The 15,153-nt window shown below is 47.0% G+C and overlaps 1 protein-coding gene across 1 annotated transcript in view; it reads right to left on the bottom strand.

The window, feature by feature from the left end:
* SCN10A (sodium voltage-gated channel alpha subunit 10) overlaps positions 1-15,153 on the bottom strand; it is a 68,455-nt gene that overhangs the window by 42,724 nt on the left and 10,578 nt on the right. Inside the window, exons 4-11 of the mRNA XM_087824599.1 lie at positions 10,683-10,811; positions 10,017-10,108; positions 8,273-8,494; positions 7,825-7,888; positions 5,347-5,488; positions 5,002-5,199; positions 4,129-4,299; positions 410-703 (exon numbers count right to left, since the gene is read on the bottom strand). Of these exons, the coding sequence (XP_087680725.1) occupies positions 410-703; positions 4,129-4,299; positions 5,002-5,199; positions 5,347-5,488; positions 7,825-7,888; positions 8,273-8,494; positions 10,017-10,108; positions 10,683-10,811 (1,312 nt within the window). The remainder of the gene's footprint in view (positions 1-409; positions 704-4,128; positions 4,300-5,001; positions 5,200-5,346; positions 5,489-7,824; positions 7,889-8,272; positions 8,495-10,016; positions 10,109-10,682; positions 10,812-15,153) is intronic.

The following is a 15,153-nucleotide window of genomic DNA, read 5'->3' as shown; positions in this document are numbered from 1 at the left end:
TCCCAGCACTCTCTGGGGCCCGTTTGCAGAGCCCAGAGTGTTTTGCACAGAGCCACAGGAGGGAAGAGAGCCTTCGTTTTCCTTCCCCTTGTCCGGAGAGCAAGCCGACCTACCTACCTCTAAAGCAGTGTTAGTACGTGGGGACAGAGAGACACTAACGAAAATATGGGATCAGCTGGAAAATCATCTGGGCCACTGGACAGAGGAAACCAGAAAAGCTGTGTGACCTCAGGTAACTCCAGTCTCTCTCTCTGGGTCTCACTTGCCCTGTCAGTAAAATGGGAGTGGAGGGGAGGTGTTGGGCAGAATGGTATCTAAAGGACCCTTCCATGGGTGACACTCAGGGCTTCCTGAGCCAAGGCCTCTAGCTGGAGAGCAGCCCCAGAGTCCAGAACATTCACAAACTCACCGAGCCTTCCGTGAGTCCAGGTCCAAGCTCACCGGGGGGCAGTGTGGGCTGCCCATCTTCTTCTTGCCCTGATGCGGGGTTGGTAGGTTGAGGCAGCGGGCTCCTAGGGAGAGGGCCTGGCTGGCCAGTACTCCCGCCCAGCAGCAGGGAGCCCCGATGGCTGTCTCTGTCCCCAAGAAAGACTCCGTCATCTGCGACCCCGTCAGGGAATGAGCCGTCTCGGACAGGGGCCCGGAAATGGAACACGCTGCCGTGGCTGGCCCGGCGTCTCCCAGAGGCGAGGCCTAGGAAAGACTGGGCATTGCCCCCGAGGAGCAGGAAGGGAGGCTGGGAGCTCGTCCTGCAGGAAAATCTGGAGCCTGGCACTTCCCTCTGCTCACTCCCATTTCCCTGCCCCTATTTTCATGACCCTCTAGCAGCCAATGAAGGACACAGATCTAAGGGGTGTTCTAGGTGAACATGGGGAGAGAATAGGGAAAAGTGTTCTTGACACAACCTGAGAAAAAGCCAAGAGAGATGAGAGATTACAGGGTGCTTAAGATCAGCAAATAGGTCCTCATGGCCAAAGGCATGTTAGAGGACAACCTCATGATTCAATCGGATGTGTCAGCTGTTTGCCGGCCTTTGGCCATTGGGCTGTTCCACACTCACTCTACACGCGAAACTATGACCTGAGGAGACTCGATTATGTGCACCAGTTCAGAAACATGCTTGGTAAATGGTTGTTGAATGACTGAGTGTACTTTATTGCCTGAAAATTAGCTTCTACAATTCATTAGATTCAGCCTATGTGTGCTGCAAAGGAGGAGACAAGAGCTTTGTAATGTAATGAGCTTCCAGGATCCCATGAGGCAAACTTTGCAGTTGACAATGGAGAGATTGAAGGGAGAGTTACAGCCTAATTTCCTGGAAGAATAGTGACATTCCTCCAAATCAATAAACATTTCCCATCAAAATCTGCCTCTGAGGGAACTATGTGGCCTACAGTTGCCAGAGAATAGGAGCTAATTCATAGGCCCAGAGCCCCAGGATAGTCAGGATGCCCGGCGGGCTAGTTCCCAGGACCACTGTGGAAACCTGACCATAACAAGTTATCAGTTACTTCCATAGATCATATAAAGTATTTCCAAAATCTAAACATTGACTTCCTTCCAGACTCTGATCATACTGCTGAAAAAGGCCCCCTTCCTTAATTCTGTGGATGAAAAAGGGCCCACATACTAAATCTGACAGGCTCAGGGGAGGTCTGCATGCCAGGTTTCACAAGCTCAGAGACCTGAAGTAACCACATAGGATGGCTGGAAATGAAAACTTCCTAACAAAAGGGGAGTCATGGCAAGTAGTCACGTCCTAGGCCGGTATCTTTCTTGACAAAGGTCAATCTTTACCTTAACTGAGCCTGACTATTGTCTTTTTGCATCTATGATAACATACCTTTGGAATGTCAGAGAGTAATTCCCTTTTTCCAGACCCCCCAGGACATACTCTCTCAGCAGAACATGAGACCACAGGACCCCTCATTAATATCTTGCTTTCCCACATACCATCTCTATGTTGACTATCCTGTACCCACCAATGTAAAAGAAGTGTGTGTCTCTTCATTTTACTTTGTATCCAATCTCAGAGATTTCCAAGGGCTATGGGACTCATTAAAATCCACAGATCCTTCCCACTGGACAGCTGAGCGACTTGCATGTGGGCACTAAGCAAACCAACGAAGAAATCAGGAAGAAAATTCCGGTCCCATATTTGACAGGCAGTGCCTCCTTAGTCACCAATTAATATTTCAGAATTAACCTATTGTGGGCAATGACTTCTGAATTTAAGTATTAAATTTGCCTTAAAATGCATCACCCGAGCAGGCCAACTGGTTTCCGGAAACGCTGGCTGTGTCTCTCCTAGCTACCCCCAACCAATCTCTCATTTCTGATGGTAAGAAAATGGCTCGATATAAAAACTGCCTATGGTCTATTTACCACATGAATATGTCTGGGAAAAGAGGAAGGGGATACCTTCTTGAATGGACTCCAATTAATCAATAAGCATGAAAAATTACCCAAGTGGCATCCTCCTGTCTTTGCTTGTATATGTTCTTCTCTGTGCCTAGAAAATTAGCCTTCCCAGACCCTCCCAGTCCTCAGCTACTGGGGGACCCCCTACTCACTATTTACTATGCATTTCAATTATTCCCTCCTCCAGTGAAGCCTTTCCTGATACACCCCCACCTCTGTAAAAGTTGTGTTTCCTCTTGTTTCCCAAACACCATGCACTTGCCCCTGATACAGCATTTAATGCATAGCTGTTTTTATATCTGCCTCCACCATCCAATTGCAAGTCCTTGGGAAAGGGGCCATGTTTTAGTCATCTCTTTATACTAAGCATCTAGTATTGTTGAATGAACAAGACAGTTCCCCTTCTTTCCCTTTGAAGGTGAACCTTGCTGGAAAGACAACCACATACACCAAACAATTATTGGGAATCCAGGTGCTGATTTAGGAGGGGATGACTGGATGGGGGAAATTAAAGCCCAATTCACAGTATCATTGACATTTCCATAGAAGCTGTGAGTCATTCTGTTCTATGATTGTCAGATCCCTAGTCAAATCCCCTTTGAAACATCTTCTGAACTGTGCCCTGTGCATGCCAGGTGTTGCTCAAGAGGCAGAGCAAAGAAGGGAAGGACACAATTGATAAATGCTGAAGTGGGGGTGTCTCCAAGGCCAGTGTGCAGGTGAGTGTGTCTGTGTGCTACATGCACACATAAGTTTGAGGGTTGTATGTATGGTATTCCAAAAAGTAGGGTGTCCTTCAGATGAGCACAGGAAAAGAGATTGAGGAGAAAGTGAGAGTCAGAGGCCTGAAAATAGCCTTTTTTACCCCTTTCCCCATACTACTAGAGTGGAAACTACTGTCCCACAAAAGGGTTATTATCTCTCAGGCCTGTGGAAAGGGCATATGTGGGGCCCACAGGACTCCGCGGGGAGAGGGAGGTGGTGGGAGGAAGCTTGGTGAGTGCAGTGAACCTCAGAGTGGGAGGTAGAGGTTGTAGTGAGGGGAAAAATTGCTATAAGATCTGAAGTGCGGTACTAATGTTATTCCCACACTGGACACTATTACAGAGGTGGGTGCTGGGATCTTCTGTGCCAACAATAGGTGGGAATTTGAGCTGCAGGAGTGGGGCATGAGGTCAGAAAGAAGCTGGCAAATGGCTTCAGCACCATGGACTAGAACCCCCCTCCCCGTTCCAGAACTGCAGATCAGTGTGTCACAAGGAAGCTGGCCCTTGGTGTCCCCAGGTCCACAGATACCTCAAAGCTTTCATGCCCAACATGGGTTCACCACTTTTCCTACACACCTGGCTTCTTCCTCCAGTGCTCCAGTCTTAGAAGTACCACCCATCGAATTGCCCTGGAGCCATTCAGAAACCTGGGAGTCATTCGGAACTCCTCTCCTTTTTCCACATGCCACAGTCCCAGTCTTGTTGATCTACCCCTACCCATCAAAGTCTTTATAACCCATCTCCTTTTCCCATCCATAATGACCTTGTTCTAGTACAGGTCATAATTTTTCTTTGGAGGGGAGCCTGGATTACTAAAACAGCCACCTAGTGACTGTGCCTTCAGCTGTCTCCCTGTTACAAACCTCTTCCCACGTCAACCTACTGCCCACCACAGCTGCAAAGGTGGGTAATCTTTACGGCACAAACCTGAGCCCCTTACCATCCTGCGTTGGTTGTAAGGCTCAGATTGCGGTGATTTGCTGTCGTCTGCGGAGCCATCTGACACCTTGGGCTTCATTCTGTGCCTTTTATCACTGGCACTTCTGGAGGCTAAAGGTGATCCACTGTGGGAATGGAGAGAGGCGGTGTCAATCCCCATTGCTGCCAGCACCTGGGGAGAGAGAACGGCAGCTGCAGCCAACAGCATCTGGTTGAGCTCAGCATACGTGTCCCACAGACATGAGGTGTCACAGAAGTGAGGGCACCTGAAACAGAGGCTGTCAGGATGAGGACCTGGGTGGTGGTGGGAAGAGCTACCTCTGGGTCACCTCCCTCATTCACACCGCGGAGGAGACGCTGTTGATCACCTGCCCAGATCCTTTTTATCCGGTCAGTACACTCGTCTCCAGCTTCTGGAGTGTTAGCTGCCGATGGCACAGAGCGGCAGCGTCCTGCAGTTTCCTTTAACTCTACGTTTGGCTGGGGCAGGTACGGGCGTACAAAAGGCCAGCCCTCCTGCTTCAAGTTAGTAGGGCTAACTCTGTGGTACACGCATGCCCCAGAGCTCCCATGGGATCAGGCTGAAGGTAGTCTCTAGCTGAGGATACTTTCTCATTTAATTCTTCCCCTATGCCATCCTGTCTCTTCCACTCTCCTTCTAAGAACAACCTTCAATAAATCACTTGCCTAACATCTTCACTCAGGTTCTCCCCGCCCCACCCCCAGAAAATCTGATCTAAGATAGTCCCTGAGGTAAGATGAATCTTCCTAAAGTTCTCGGGAATGACAGCCTTAGTCTAAGTCACTGGTCCAGGCCTCTGCCCAGCAATGTACCGCCTGTAACAGGCTTCACAAGGCTGCCCCCCCCTCATACCTCCTGCTCCTTCCGCAGCAACTCGAGGGCCTCCTGGAACTTCTTCTCCTTGGCTTCAATTTCATCAATGGTTGCCTGATTCTGCTCCTCGTATGCCATGGTGACCACAGCCAAAATCAAGTTGACCAGGTAGAAAGATCCCAGGAAGATGACAAGCACAAAAAAGAGCATATAGATTTTCCCAGACGCCCTCAGGGTCTGCAGATTCAAGAGAAAGAAGAGAGAGATGTGCCCAGAGTAGATGGGCACCTGGCATTGTCAGGCTCCTCCAGGAAAAATGTAGCCACGTTGAAGCCAATCCCTTAGTCATCAACCAAGTCTGTAAGGGGACATGCAGATCAATACCTGCTGGTAGAGCCGTTCCCAGGAATCCTGTGTCATGAGGCGGAACAGTGAGAGGAAAGCCCAAGCAAAGGAGTCAAAGCTGGTGTAGTTAAAATCTGGGTTGTCAGATGTTTTCAGGCAGAAATAACCTTCAGGGCAGTGGCTGCAGCAAGAACAGAAAAGGTGATTAATCACACGGCACCCTGCTTGGGGCCAAGGCAGCCCGGGGCTGTTGAAAGATAGAAGTTCAGGACCTGAACCTCCTCTTATGAGCTGGGTGACCTTGGACACTTAGTCTCTTTTAGGTCTCAGTTTCTCTTGCCCATTAAATGGGGATGATCATATTGTCACTTCAGAGTTTCGCGCAGAAGGGAGTGGCCTGGGGAAGGTCAGTGGACCGCTCAGACATGACCACATAGGGTGACGAGCTCTTTGCAAGTTCACACCAGGGGAGGGAGAGCCAGTGCCAATAACGCAGACATAAAACCTGAGTCTGTTGGCATCACTGCAGAATTGTCTATTAAAGGGGGACTCACATTAGCCAAGCTCACAGACCAATTATATATTACAAGGAAGACGACATTTCCACTTATTGAGCACTTACTGTGTGCCTCTCTCTTCTACATGCTTTACAAATGCTATAATTTAATCATCTCCATATGATTTTTTGTTATTGTTAATTCTCACCCAAGGATATTTTTTCCATTGATTTTTAGAGAGGGTGGAAGGAGCGGGGGGGTGGGGGAGGAGAGAAACATCAATGTGAAAGAGACACATCGATTGGCTGCTCCTGCACACACCCCAACTGGGGCCCAGGATTGACCCTGCAACCCAGGTACATGCCCTTGACTGGGAATCAAACCCATGACCCTTTGGTGCCTTGGCCAATACTCTAATTACTGAGCAAAACCAGCCAGGGCTCCATATTCTTTTTACCGATGTGGAAGCTGAGGTTCAGGGAGGTCAGCTCCTAAAACCACACTGATGCCAATGTATTTAAATGGAGAAATATAACTGTCAAGTAGTCTATGAAGATTGACCTATGAAGAAAAGTCGAATTAAAGATGATTGCTTGGAGAGCATTGGAGTGGGAGTGCTGGAGTCCTATCTCTTAATAAGGGGGTAAGTTGATGTTGAGAAATATCTCTCAGCTCAGGGCATGTGAGGTTCTGTCATCCACCCTCGTGGGAAGGCCTGGTCAAGGAAATGGTAATGCCGCTCTTGTATTCTGGATTCTACTACTCTAGGATTCCCCCACCAGCACCAGCCTCTGGGGCTCCCCTTATTTCAGACATCCATGTGAACACTCAACCCTGGGATCCATACAATTGATTAGAGTCCTGGCAACTCAATTATAATCAATCCCAATTCTATCTCCAATCTTGGTTCCCAAACACTGTCGATCCACATTTATAGATAGCCTCTTAGTTTGTTCTCCCAAGGAGCTAGTCAACCCATCACCTGTAGGGTTTGCTAGTGACCTCCGAGGGCAGCCTCATTTCTATGCCTTTCATAGCACCCCACCGTAGCTGCTACACATCAACAGCTAACTGCTCTGAGAATTATATCACAGCACAATATGAAGCCTCTTGCATGGTACCTTCCGCATAGTAACTGTGATATATAAAATGCAAATTAAAATTCCTGCTGCTTTTAACTTGAAGCTACCAGAAGAATAGACCAGAATAATGTATGAGAAAGATGCTGGAAATAATCAAGCATTTCTTAGCATGTGTTTTCCACCTTGCACCCCAGGCTTTCCTGCTGCAGGGCCACTGGTCAGTGTGGGCCTTTGCTCAGGGTTCTGCTTCTCTGAAGCCTAGCATAGGACCCAGGTTTGGTATTCATGACATGCCCATTGTCCTGAGCTGGCCATCAGCCAGCTCACCATCCCAGCCCTGTCCCCTCCTTCACTACCTGTCCAGAACCTCCCCAGGAGGAGACCTGTCTTCCCTTGGATCTAGACTGACCTGTGACTTGGTTTAGGCAATAGAATGCAGGAGAATTACATTGTGTCAGTTCTAAGCCTCAAGAAACTATTTACACTTTGTCTTGGAACCCTGACTCTGCCATGAGAACAAGCTCAGGCTAGCCTGCTGGAGGATGAGAGACCACATGGAGCACAGACCAACCACCCCAGGAGGCCATCCTAGATCAACCAGCCTCCGGCTAATCTGCCTCTGAAGATGCATGAATGAAGCCAGTCGGTGCTGGAAGAACACCACACTGATCTCAGCCCAACATGCTGATGTGTAGAATCATGAGCTAAATAAATGGCTGGTGTTTTAAGCCACAAATCTTGGGGTTGTTTGTTACACAGCAGAAGCTAACCCATATACCCTCCCCCCATAGGCCTGGGGTGACAGAAGCCAGGACTTATTATTCATTTCTACATTTTCTTCAGAACCTGCAACCCAGTCTCTTCCCAGAAAATGCTGAAGATAAGAAGGAAAAAAGGACTGCTAGGCATTGGAGCTATATCATGGGTTGGACACTCACCCTGAATCAGATCCATTGCCACACAATAAGCGATCAGAAGTGCCTGGCTTATCGACATAGAAGTCTGCAAAAGAAAGGAAGAAATGGAAGCTTTGCACATATGGTCCTGAACCCTATGACTCAAGCCTTGGGTGGTGAGGGCAGCACCTTGTAAGTGTTCTGCCCCAGTGAGGTGAGTTTCCTCGGCTATGTGCACTCAGAGGACATGCGGGACACTGGGAAAAGAAAAAGTTGAGCAGTGACTTTAGCTCCAAGTCTCTCACAGCAGAGGCAGAATGAATCGCCCCTGGGTTTATAGCTCATTTCTTTGTGAAAGGGACATTTGGTAACAGAAATGGGAAATCCAAAAGTAAAATGCAATTCAGAAAAAGCATTTGAGAAGGAAAGAGAAATCAAAATATACGTCTATATAGGTATGCAGGGGCTTCCCGCCCCTTGCCAACCAGACCTTCGTCCCTACGGCAGAAATTCCACTCGCGTCTTTCATAAGAGGAGTAATTGGCTGTCTCGTTGAGAGCTGTGCAATTCTTGACACATTTGTTCTTGAGGTTGCCCTTGAAAAGCTGCAGGCCCACCAGGGCAAAGACACTCAGACAGAAGACGGTGAGGATGGTCACATCAGCCAGCTTCTTCACTGAGTGGATCAGGGCACCCACGATGACCTTCAGCCCTGTGGGAAGATGACAGTAATACTCCTACATGGATAAGGTACCACGCACAGCACACATGCGTACGTAAGGGAGTGAGGCATTTGACACGCTCCAGGGCAATTGTAAGCCTAGTTCCTCATACGAACCTAGTAAAGATTATTGCCCCATTGTAAAGATGAGGCAGCTGAGACCCAGGCAGTGCATTTCTTGTCATCTTAAGGCTAATATATTCCTGATTATAGCAATTCGACTTTAAAAAGAACTGTGAAGTGCCTGCTATGTTCCAGGCATTGTGATAATCATGTGGTTACTAACTTCATTCCAGTCATTTGGCATCTGTCTTTCTGCACTCACCTCAGTCCTGGGAGAAGCTTGAGGTTGGGGACACATGAACCTCAGTGTGTGTGTGTGTGTGTGTGTGTGTGTGTGTGTGTGAGAGAGAGAGAGAGAGATGTAAGGGAGATAGGATGAGACAGAAAGAGAGACATAAACACAAAAACACAGAAACATGAGCATAGCAATGGAGTAAGACCATGAGAGATACTGGGAACAGAGAACCTGAGAGGGGCTATGTCAGAGCCAAGCACAGCTGGCAGCCATGGTGAGGCCCCTGCTCATTTAAGGAAGGATGATTTGCTGCTCTGCAAACAAAATCACCTTCTTTGGGAGAGCAGCTTCAAGGGTAGCAGAAAGGTCTCTGAGCAGGGAAGCAGTCTGGGATCGATCCTTGCCTTGTCATTTTGGTCAACGAATAACCCATTGAGCTCCACACTACCTGCGTCTGTCCCTGGGCTGGGAGCTGGCGTGTGGTGGAGTTGTGTGACAATTGAGGTCCGGGAACTCCACAGCATTATCGACAGGTGGGCACACAGAGGAGCAGCCCTAACCAGAGCCTGGGGGTGGGAATGGAGTGGGGTGGAGTGTGGGGACATGGGAAAGACCAGGAAGACCCTTCTGGGCCACAGCTGACAACAGAGATCTTGGAGGCCCAATGAGGTGAGCTCTGGTGAACTACTTGCATTTCCAAATTCTCTATAATCGAGGGTTACCTAATTCTTTTCTATGTGTGTCTAAGGATGGGGCTGAGGCTCCAGCTTTCAGATCCATGGGAATGGCGAAGACACTCACCGGAGCCCTGGGCTGCCTTCTCTCTTCCTTCCTATTTCCCAGTTTACAACTTTGGTTGAAGGGATAAATGAGAACCTGACTAGGTGGAGATTTGCCTGACCTCCACAAGAACGTAAAACGGGGACTTGACCTTCTTGTCATGTATCGATGGTGAGACCACGAGGTGCGGTGGACAGAGCACTGCACGAGGAATCGAGATACTAGGTTTCCAGTTCACACCTGGCCTCTTCCTAGTGATGAGGACTTGCGATTGTGCCTTCTGCTCTCTGAGTCTCAGTTTCTTTTTCTCGTAAGTGGGGAAAAGAGTCCATGCCCTGGAACTTTATAAGGTTCTTGTGAAACTCAAAGGAGGACACTAGGCTGCGGGCACCGGCACATGCTCTAGGAGTAAATGTGCTGGTTAGAGCAGCTCACCTGGGATCACAGAGACTGTTTTCAAAGCTCTGAGAACTCTGAATGTGCGCAGGCCTGAGATCCCCCGGAGATCTGTCATTATGCTGACGTACCTGTAGGACCAGAAGTCAGTCAGCGTCCCTGCCAGGAGAGGGCCAGGGGAACGCATGCAGCATAGATAAGGAGGACTGGGGGGTGACGTGAGCCTAGGAAGGACCCAGAATAGACAGAGGATCTAACAGCACTGCCACCTCTAGACTGACACTAGCACTGATCGAATGGTCACAATACCTTTGAGAAGACGCACAGGGGCTGGGGTCCCTTGTGCTGCATGTATGGATGGGGAATCGAGCATGTGGGCTTGGCCAGCCATTCTCTGCAGACGCTGGTTGCTCAGGGAAAGGGCTTCATGTCAGGCAGGTGCAAGGCTGAGCCCTGTCGGATCTACCTCGTCAGGCCAGTTACCGGCTCAGATTCGAGGTCTCTGACTTCCCCCTGAGGATGTGGGACTAACCCTGGAAAGTGACTCGGAAGGTCACAATCTGTAGCAGCAAAACCCCAGACCATGCAGCTTCAAACGAGGAAGCCGGATGGAGATAAGGAAACGCCCCAGAGTGTGAGCCTGGGCACCCCCACAGCCCCCCCCCCGACCCAAACCCAAACCAATCTGCATGGAGAAATACTCACGCCAGGGTGATGACGCTAAAATCCAGCCAGTTCCAAGGGTCTCGCAGGTAAGTGAACTCATTTAGGCAAAATCCTCTTGCCAGTATCTTTATCAAGGCTTCGAAGGTGTAAATGCCGGTGAAGATGTGCCTGGGAGGGAGGGCGGGAAAGGAGCCTTAATGGCGCCTGGGGAGAGCTCAGAGGGAGAGCTGCGGGAACCCTTCCAAAGGAACCTTGCAAAGAGCGTCATCCCCAAGGTGGGACAGGAGGAAGACAAGACGCAGACGGAGCAACTCAGGAGTGGGGGCGGGAGGGACGTGCGTGGTTGACACTAGGGGCAGCACTTGCTGCTGATGGTGGGCGGATGGCAACGGCCGGTGAAGGACCACCCCAAAGTTCAGAACAAGGATCCCCCTGTTCCAGGAGGTTCCCAGAGGCTCCCGACCCTGAGGGAAGCTAGAGGCTCCTCTTCCAACCTGTTCACGGCCGTAGATGTGGAATCGGACGAGGCCCTGTGACATTTCTCCTCCCAAAACTTCCCTACCCTGACTGTCTTTTCTTCTCATATCTTGCACGGTCTCAGGGATCCCAGTCTGAGCCGTTTAAGGCAGGAAACAGCTAGGTGTCTTGGAGGGAAATCACCTAAGTCCACAAACCTTATCTCGGGAGGAAGGATCCTGTTAGAAGATGTCATCTCAAACCTGCTCTTTTATTCTGCTGGGCTGGACTTGAAGGGATGGATGTGGAGCTGAGGCTGAGAGGAGGGGAGCGTTTCTCAAATGTTCAGAACCCCTCCATCACCTACAGTAGTGGTTCTCAAACTCTAGCAAGCACCCGGAGGGCTTGTTCAAATGTGGATTTCTGGGCTCGTCCCCACCCCCCAGCATTTCTAACTCAGTAAGTCTGGGGTAGGGCCCAAGAATTTGTCTTTTTAACAAGTTCCAAGCTGATGCTAATGCTGCGAGCCTGGGGAACCACCCTTTTAGAGCCACTGGCCAAGGGGGTCCAGATGCACACATAAATCACACAATTTTGGATACATTAAATTTTTAAGTTATAAAATTACAAATGTAAACACTGGTATTAAAAATGGGAAGACTGTTGGTTAAATATGGCAGTTTGAACTTATGTATTTACCTCTATCTTTTCTGAACTTCATCTTAAATGACAGTAAAAGGATTTTTTAAAAGCATAAACCCACTAGGACAAAGATAGTAGAAAAAACAACATCATTTTGGAGAGGAGAGTGAAGATGGATGCAGGTAACTGACAGAGCAGACCCAAGAAAGCCGAAACCTTAGCTAGGAGCGTGGAGCTCCCAGAAGCGAGCCAACCCACACTGCAGAACCACCTAGGATGTAGAGATGCTAAATGCCTCTGACAGTGGGGCTGGGGTGAGGGTGGCAAGTGGGGTCGAAACAGTTTGAAAGTCTTGACGAGAAGCAGCTGGGCTTTTGAGATCCCACTCCACACCACTCGTTCAGTGAGGAGCTGCCTCCTCTGCTCTGGAAATGGATTGGATGTTCAACCTCTCAAGAGGTGAACCCGAGGGAGAGAGCTGCACACTGAAACAGGAGACAGGAAAAGCTTACACGCTAATAGGCAGACAACCCTCCCACCCACCTGCTTCTTCCCCTCAGTAAGTCCCTAGGAGCCTCCGTAAGGTTAATAGCCCAAGATACTGCACTTCTAATATGGACAGCCAGCCAACAAGCATCAGGGATTTTAAAGATGCTTCTAACACCGAAGACTAAAGAAACCAAACAGGAGAAAAAAGAGAAAAGCAAAAGAGACAATGCAGGGAGCAGGAAAAAATTTAGGAAAAAACCAACCCTGTCGTTAATATTTTTAGAGAGTTAAGAGATGAGAAGAAACTGGGTACATAAAAAAAAGAACAGAAAACTATAAATAAACAGGAATATTCAAAGAAGAAATAGAACTTTTGAAAATAAAAATAAAATACAACAGGAAAAGTAAAATATTAATAGGGTGCTAGAGATAAAATTGAGGAAATCTCACAGGAAGTAGAACAAAAAGAAATGGGTAAGAGGTGATAAAAAGTATAAAAATTAGAGAGTCAGCCCAAGAGTTACAATGTCTGAGTAATAGGAGATCTAGAAAGAGACAGGAAATATTACCAAATAAATAATTCAAGAAAATTTCCCCAAACAAAAGGATCTAATTATTCAGTTATAAACACTCATAAGTATTGAAGAAAATGAATGAAAAGGCTCATATCAAGGCATAACATCACAAGATTTCATAGCATTGTGCACAAGAGAAGAGCTTAACTCTTTTTGAAGGAGTGATAATCACAGGTCACATACAAAGGACTGAGAATCAAAATATCACCAGATTTCTCAAAAGCAGCTGTGAGGGTTATAAGACAATGGAACAATGCCTTCAAATTTTTGAGAATTTCTAACCTAGGATTTCTTCTCCACCTAAACTGTTAAGACAATTACAGATATGCAAAGTCTCAGAAAATTTACTTCCTGTCAATCCTTCTAAGAAGGTTACTAGAGGATGTGCTCCACCAAAACAAGGAAGTAACCAAAGAAGAGGAAGATAAGGGATGTAAGGGAGGGACAAATGGTATCCAAAAGAAGATGAAGGGAAAATAAATCTCTGGAAAAGAGGTGTGCATCAGGCCTAGAGAACATCTAGGCCAGATTGAGGCAGGAGATGGAGGACTCCAAGAGTGATTTCCCCAAGCAAATGTGAAACTGGTGGATAACCTAATGCATTTGAATAAATTGAAGCAATAATTAAACCTCTGAAGAAGAGTTTGGGAACAAATTACTGACAAATTGGTAAACAAATGAAGACATACAATCCTTATTAACTCCAGAGAAAGCAAAAAGAAAATGTAATCAAAATACACTCCATGACTCAGCTGTGAACAGAGTTTGCTTAGCAACATAGAATCATATGTGCAGTCAGACAATGTACATATTGTCTGATTATCTCACTAAAATTTATGATGTAACTAATGGGAAGATGAGTGGGAGAGGAAATGAGTCTGTGTATGTGGACCCAATTATTTCTTTCCCATAACAGAAAGCCAATAGATAATATTTTAAATGGAAAAAAAAAAAAAAAAGTAGTATGAGTGGATTATTAGAGACAGGGGGGTAAAAGAAGAAAAAGGTAAAAAAGCTGAGATTATTTGCCTTTGGAAATATGGAATTAGAAGTGAGAAGCTGAGAAAAAAGAAATTGCTGTTTTTGTTAGTCTTTAAAGAACTGTGACTTTTAAACCACAGACTTGTAGATCTTAAATAAAAGTAAAAATCAAATTAAAACATGAATAGCAGTAATGATGCTTCCTATCTGTGAGAGGAGAAATAGTGTTTGAAACCGTTCATGCAGAAATCTCTGGCTGGACGGCTGCATGAGCTGTCAGCTTCTGTATCTTGTTGGTCCCCCCGCCCCCCACTTTGTGTTTTCTAAATTAGAAAAATCTTAACTCACAATTATAGGTTGTTGGGAAGCTTTGACGGATTGTTCTGGCTTTTCAGATCAAATGCAAACCCAGAAATTATGGAGAGAGTTTCCTCTAAAGAAACTCTCAGGGTTTCATCAGTGGACACATGCCCCAGCTCAGCACCCCTGAGAGCTGCAGGGTTAGGGGTCTGAACTTGGAAGACAGCGGCGGACAGAGTCTCACATCCTCTCTCTCTGCTGACATTCGGCTCCTAAGATATTTCTCCATGTTCAGTTGCAGCATTTGGATGTGATTTGTAATATGCAAAAGACATAGCCTGAGTGTGTGTTTGTTTTCTGATGAATGAAGAAAATCATCGGGTATTGGGAAAAGGTCAAACTCTCAGCCATGGAGCCATTTGCTGACTCTCAACCACTGTTCAGTTTTAAGAAATTCTGATGTCGAATCATTTAGAAATCCTGATATTTTGGCCCTGAAGTCAAAGATCCATACTATTCAAAATCCTAAATGTATTCCTGAGACACAGCACGCTTATTCACAGAAATGGTAATTTTAAAGGATTTCATTCCTTATTTTAAAGCACTGCAAACCCTTTCTTTTCCAGAGGCATGCTATGGACCCCCCGCTGCTTTCCGTGAACAAGGCATGGGCTGATTTGGAAGCAGCACCTTTCATTGGTATAGCGATGTCTTTCCTTGCTGCCATTGTGGCTGGAGATTCTGCAATACCAATTCATGCACCCTTTTTTTTCCAACTGTGGTAAAATATACATAACATAAAATTGACTACTTTGACCATTTTAAAGTATACAATTCAGTGACATTAAGTCCATCCACGATATGGTGCAACCATCACCACTATTCATCTCTAGAGCTTTTTCACCTCTCCTAAACGGAAACTCTCTACTCACGAAACAACAACTCCCCATTCCTCCCTCCCCTACTCCCTGGCAACCTGTGTTCTAATTTCTCTCTCCATAAATTTGTCTATTCTAGGGACCTCATATAAGTGAAATCATACAATTTTTTTTGGGGGGGGGGGCGTC

Source organism: Miniopterus natalensis, chromosome 15 (genome assembly GCF_054644295.1).
Source record: "Miniopterus natalensis isolate mMinNat1 chromosome 15, mMinNat1.hap1, whole genome shotgun sequence".
Taxonomy (NCBI): Eukaryota; Metazoa; Chordata; class Mammalia; order Chiroptera; family Miniopteridae; genus Miniopterus; species Miniopterus natalensis.
Note: the sequence above shows the minus strand (reverse complement) of the source record. Positions and strands in the feature narration are given on the sequence as shown.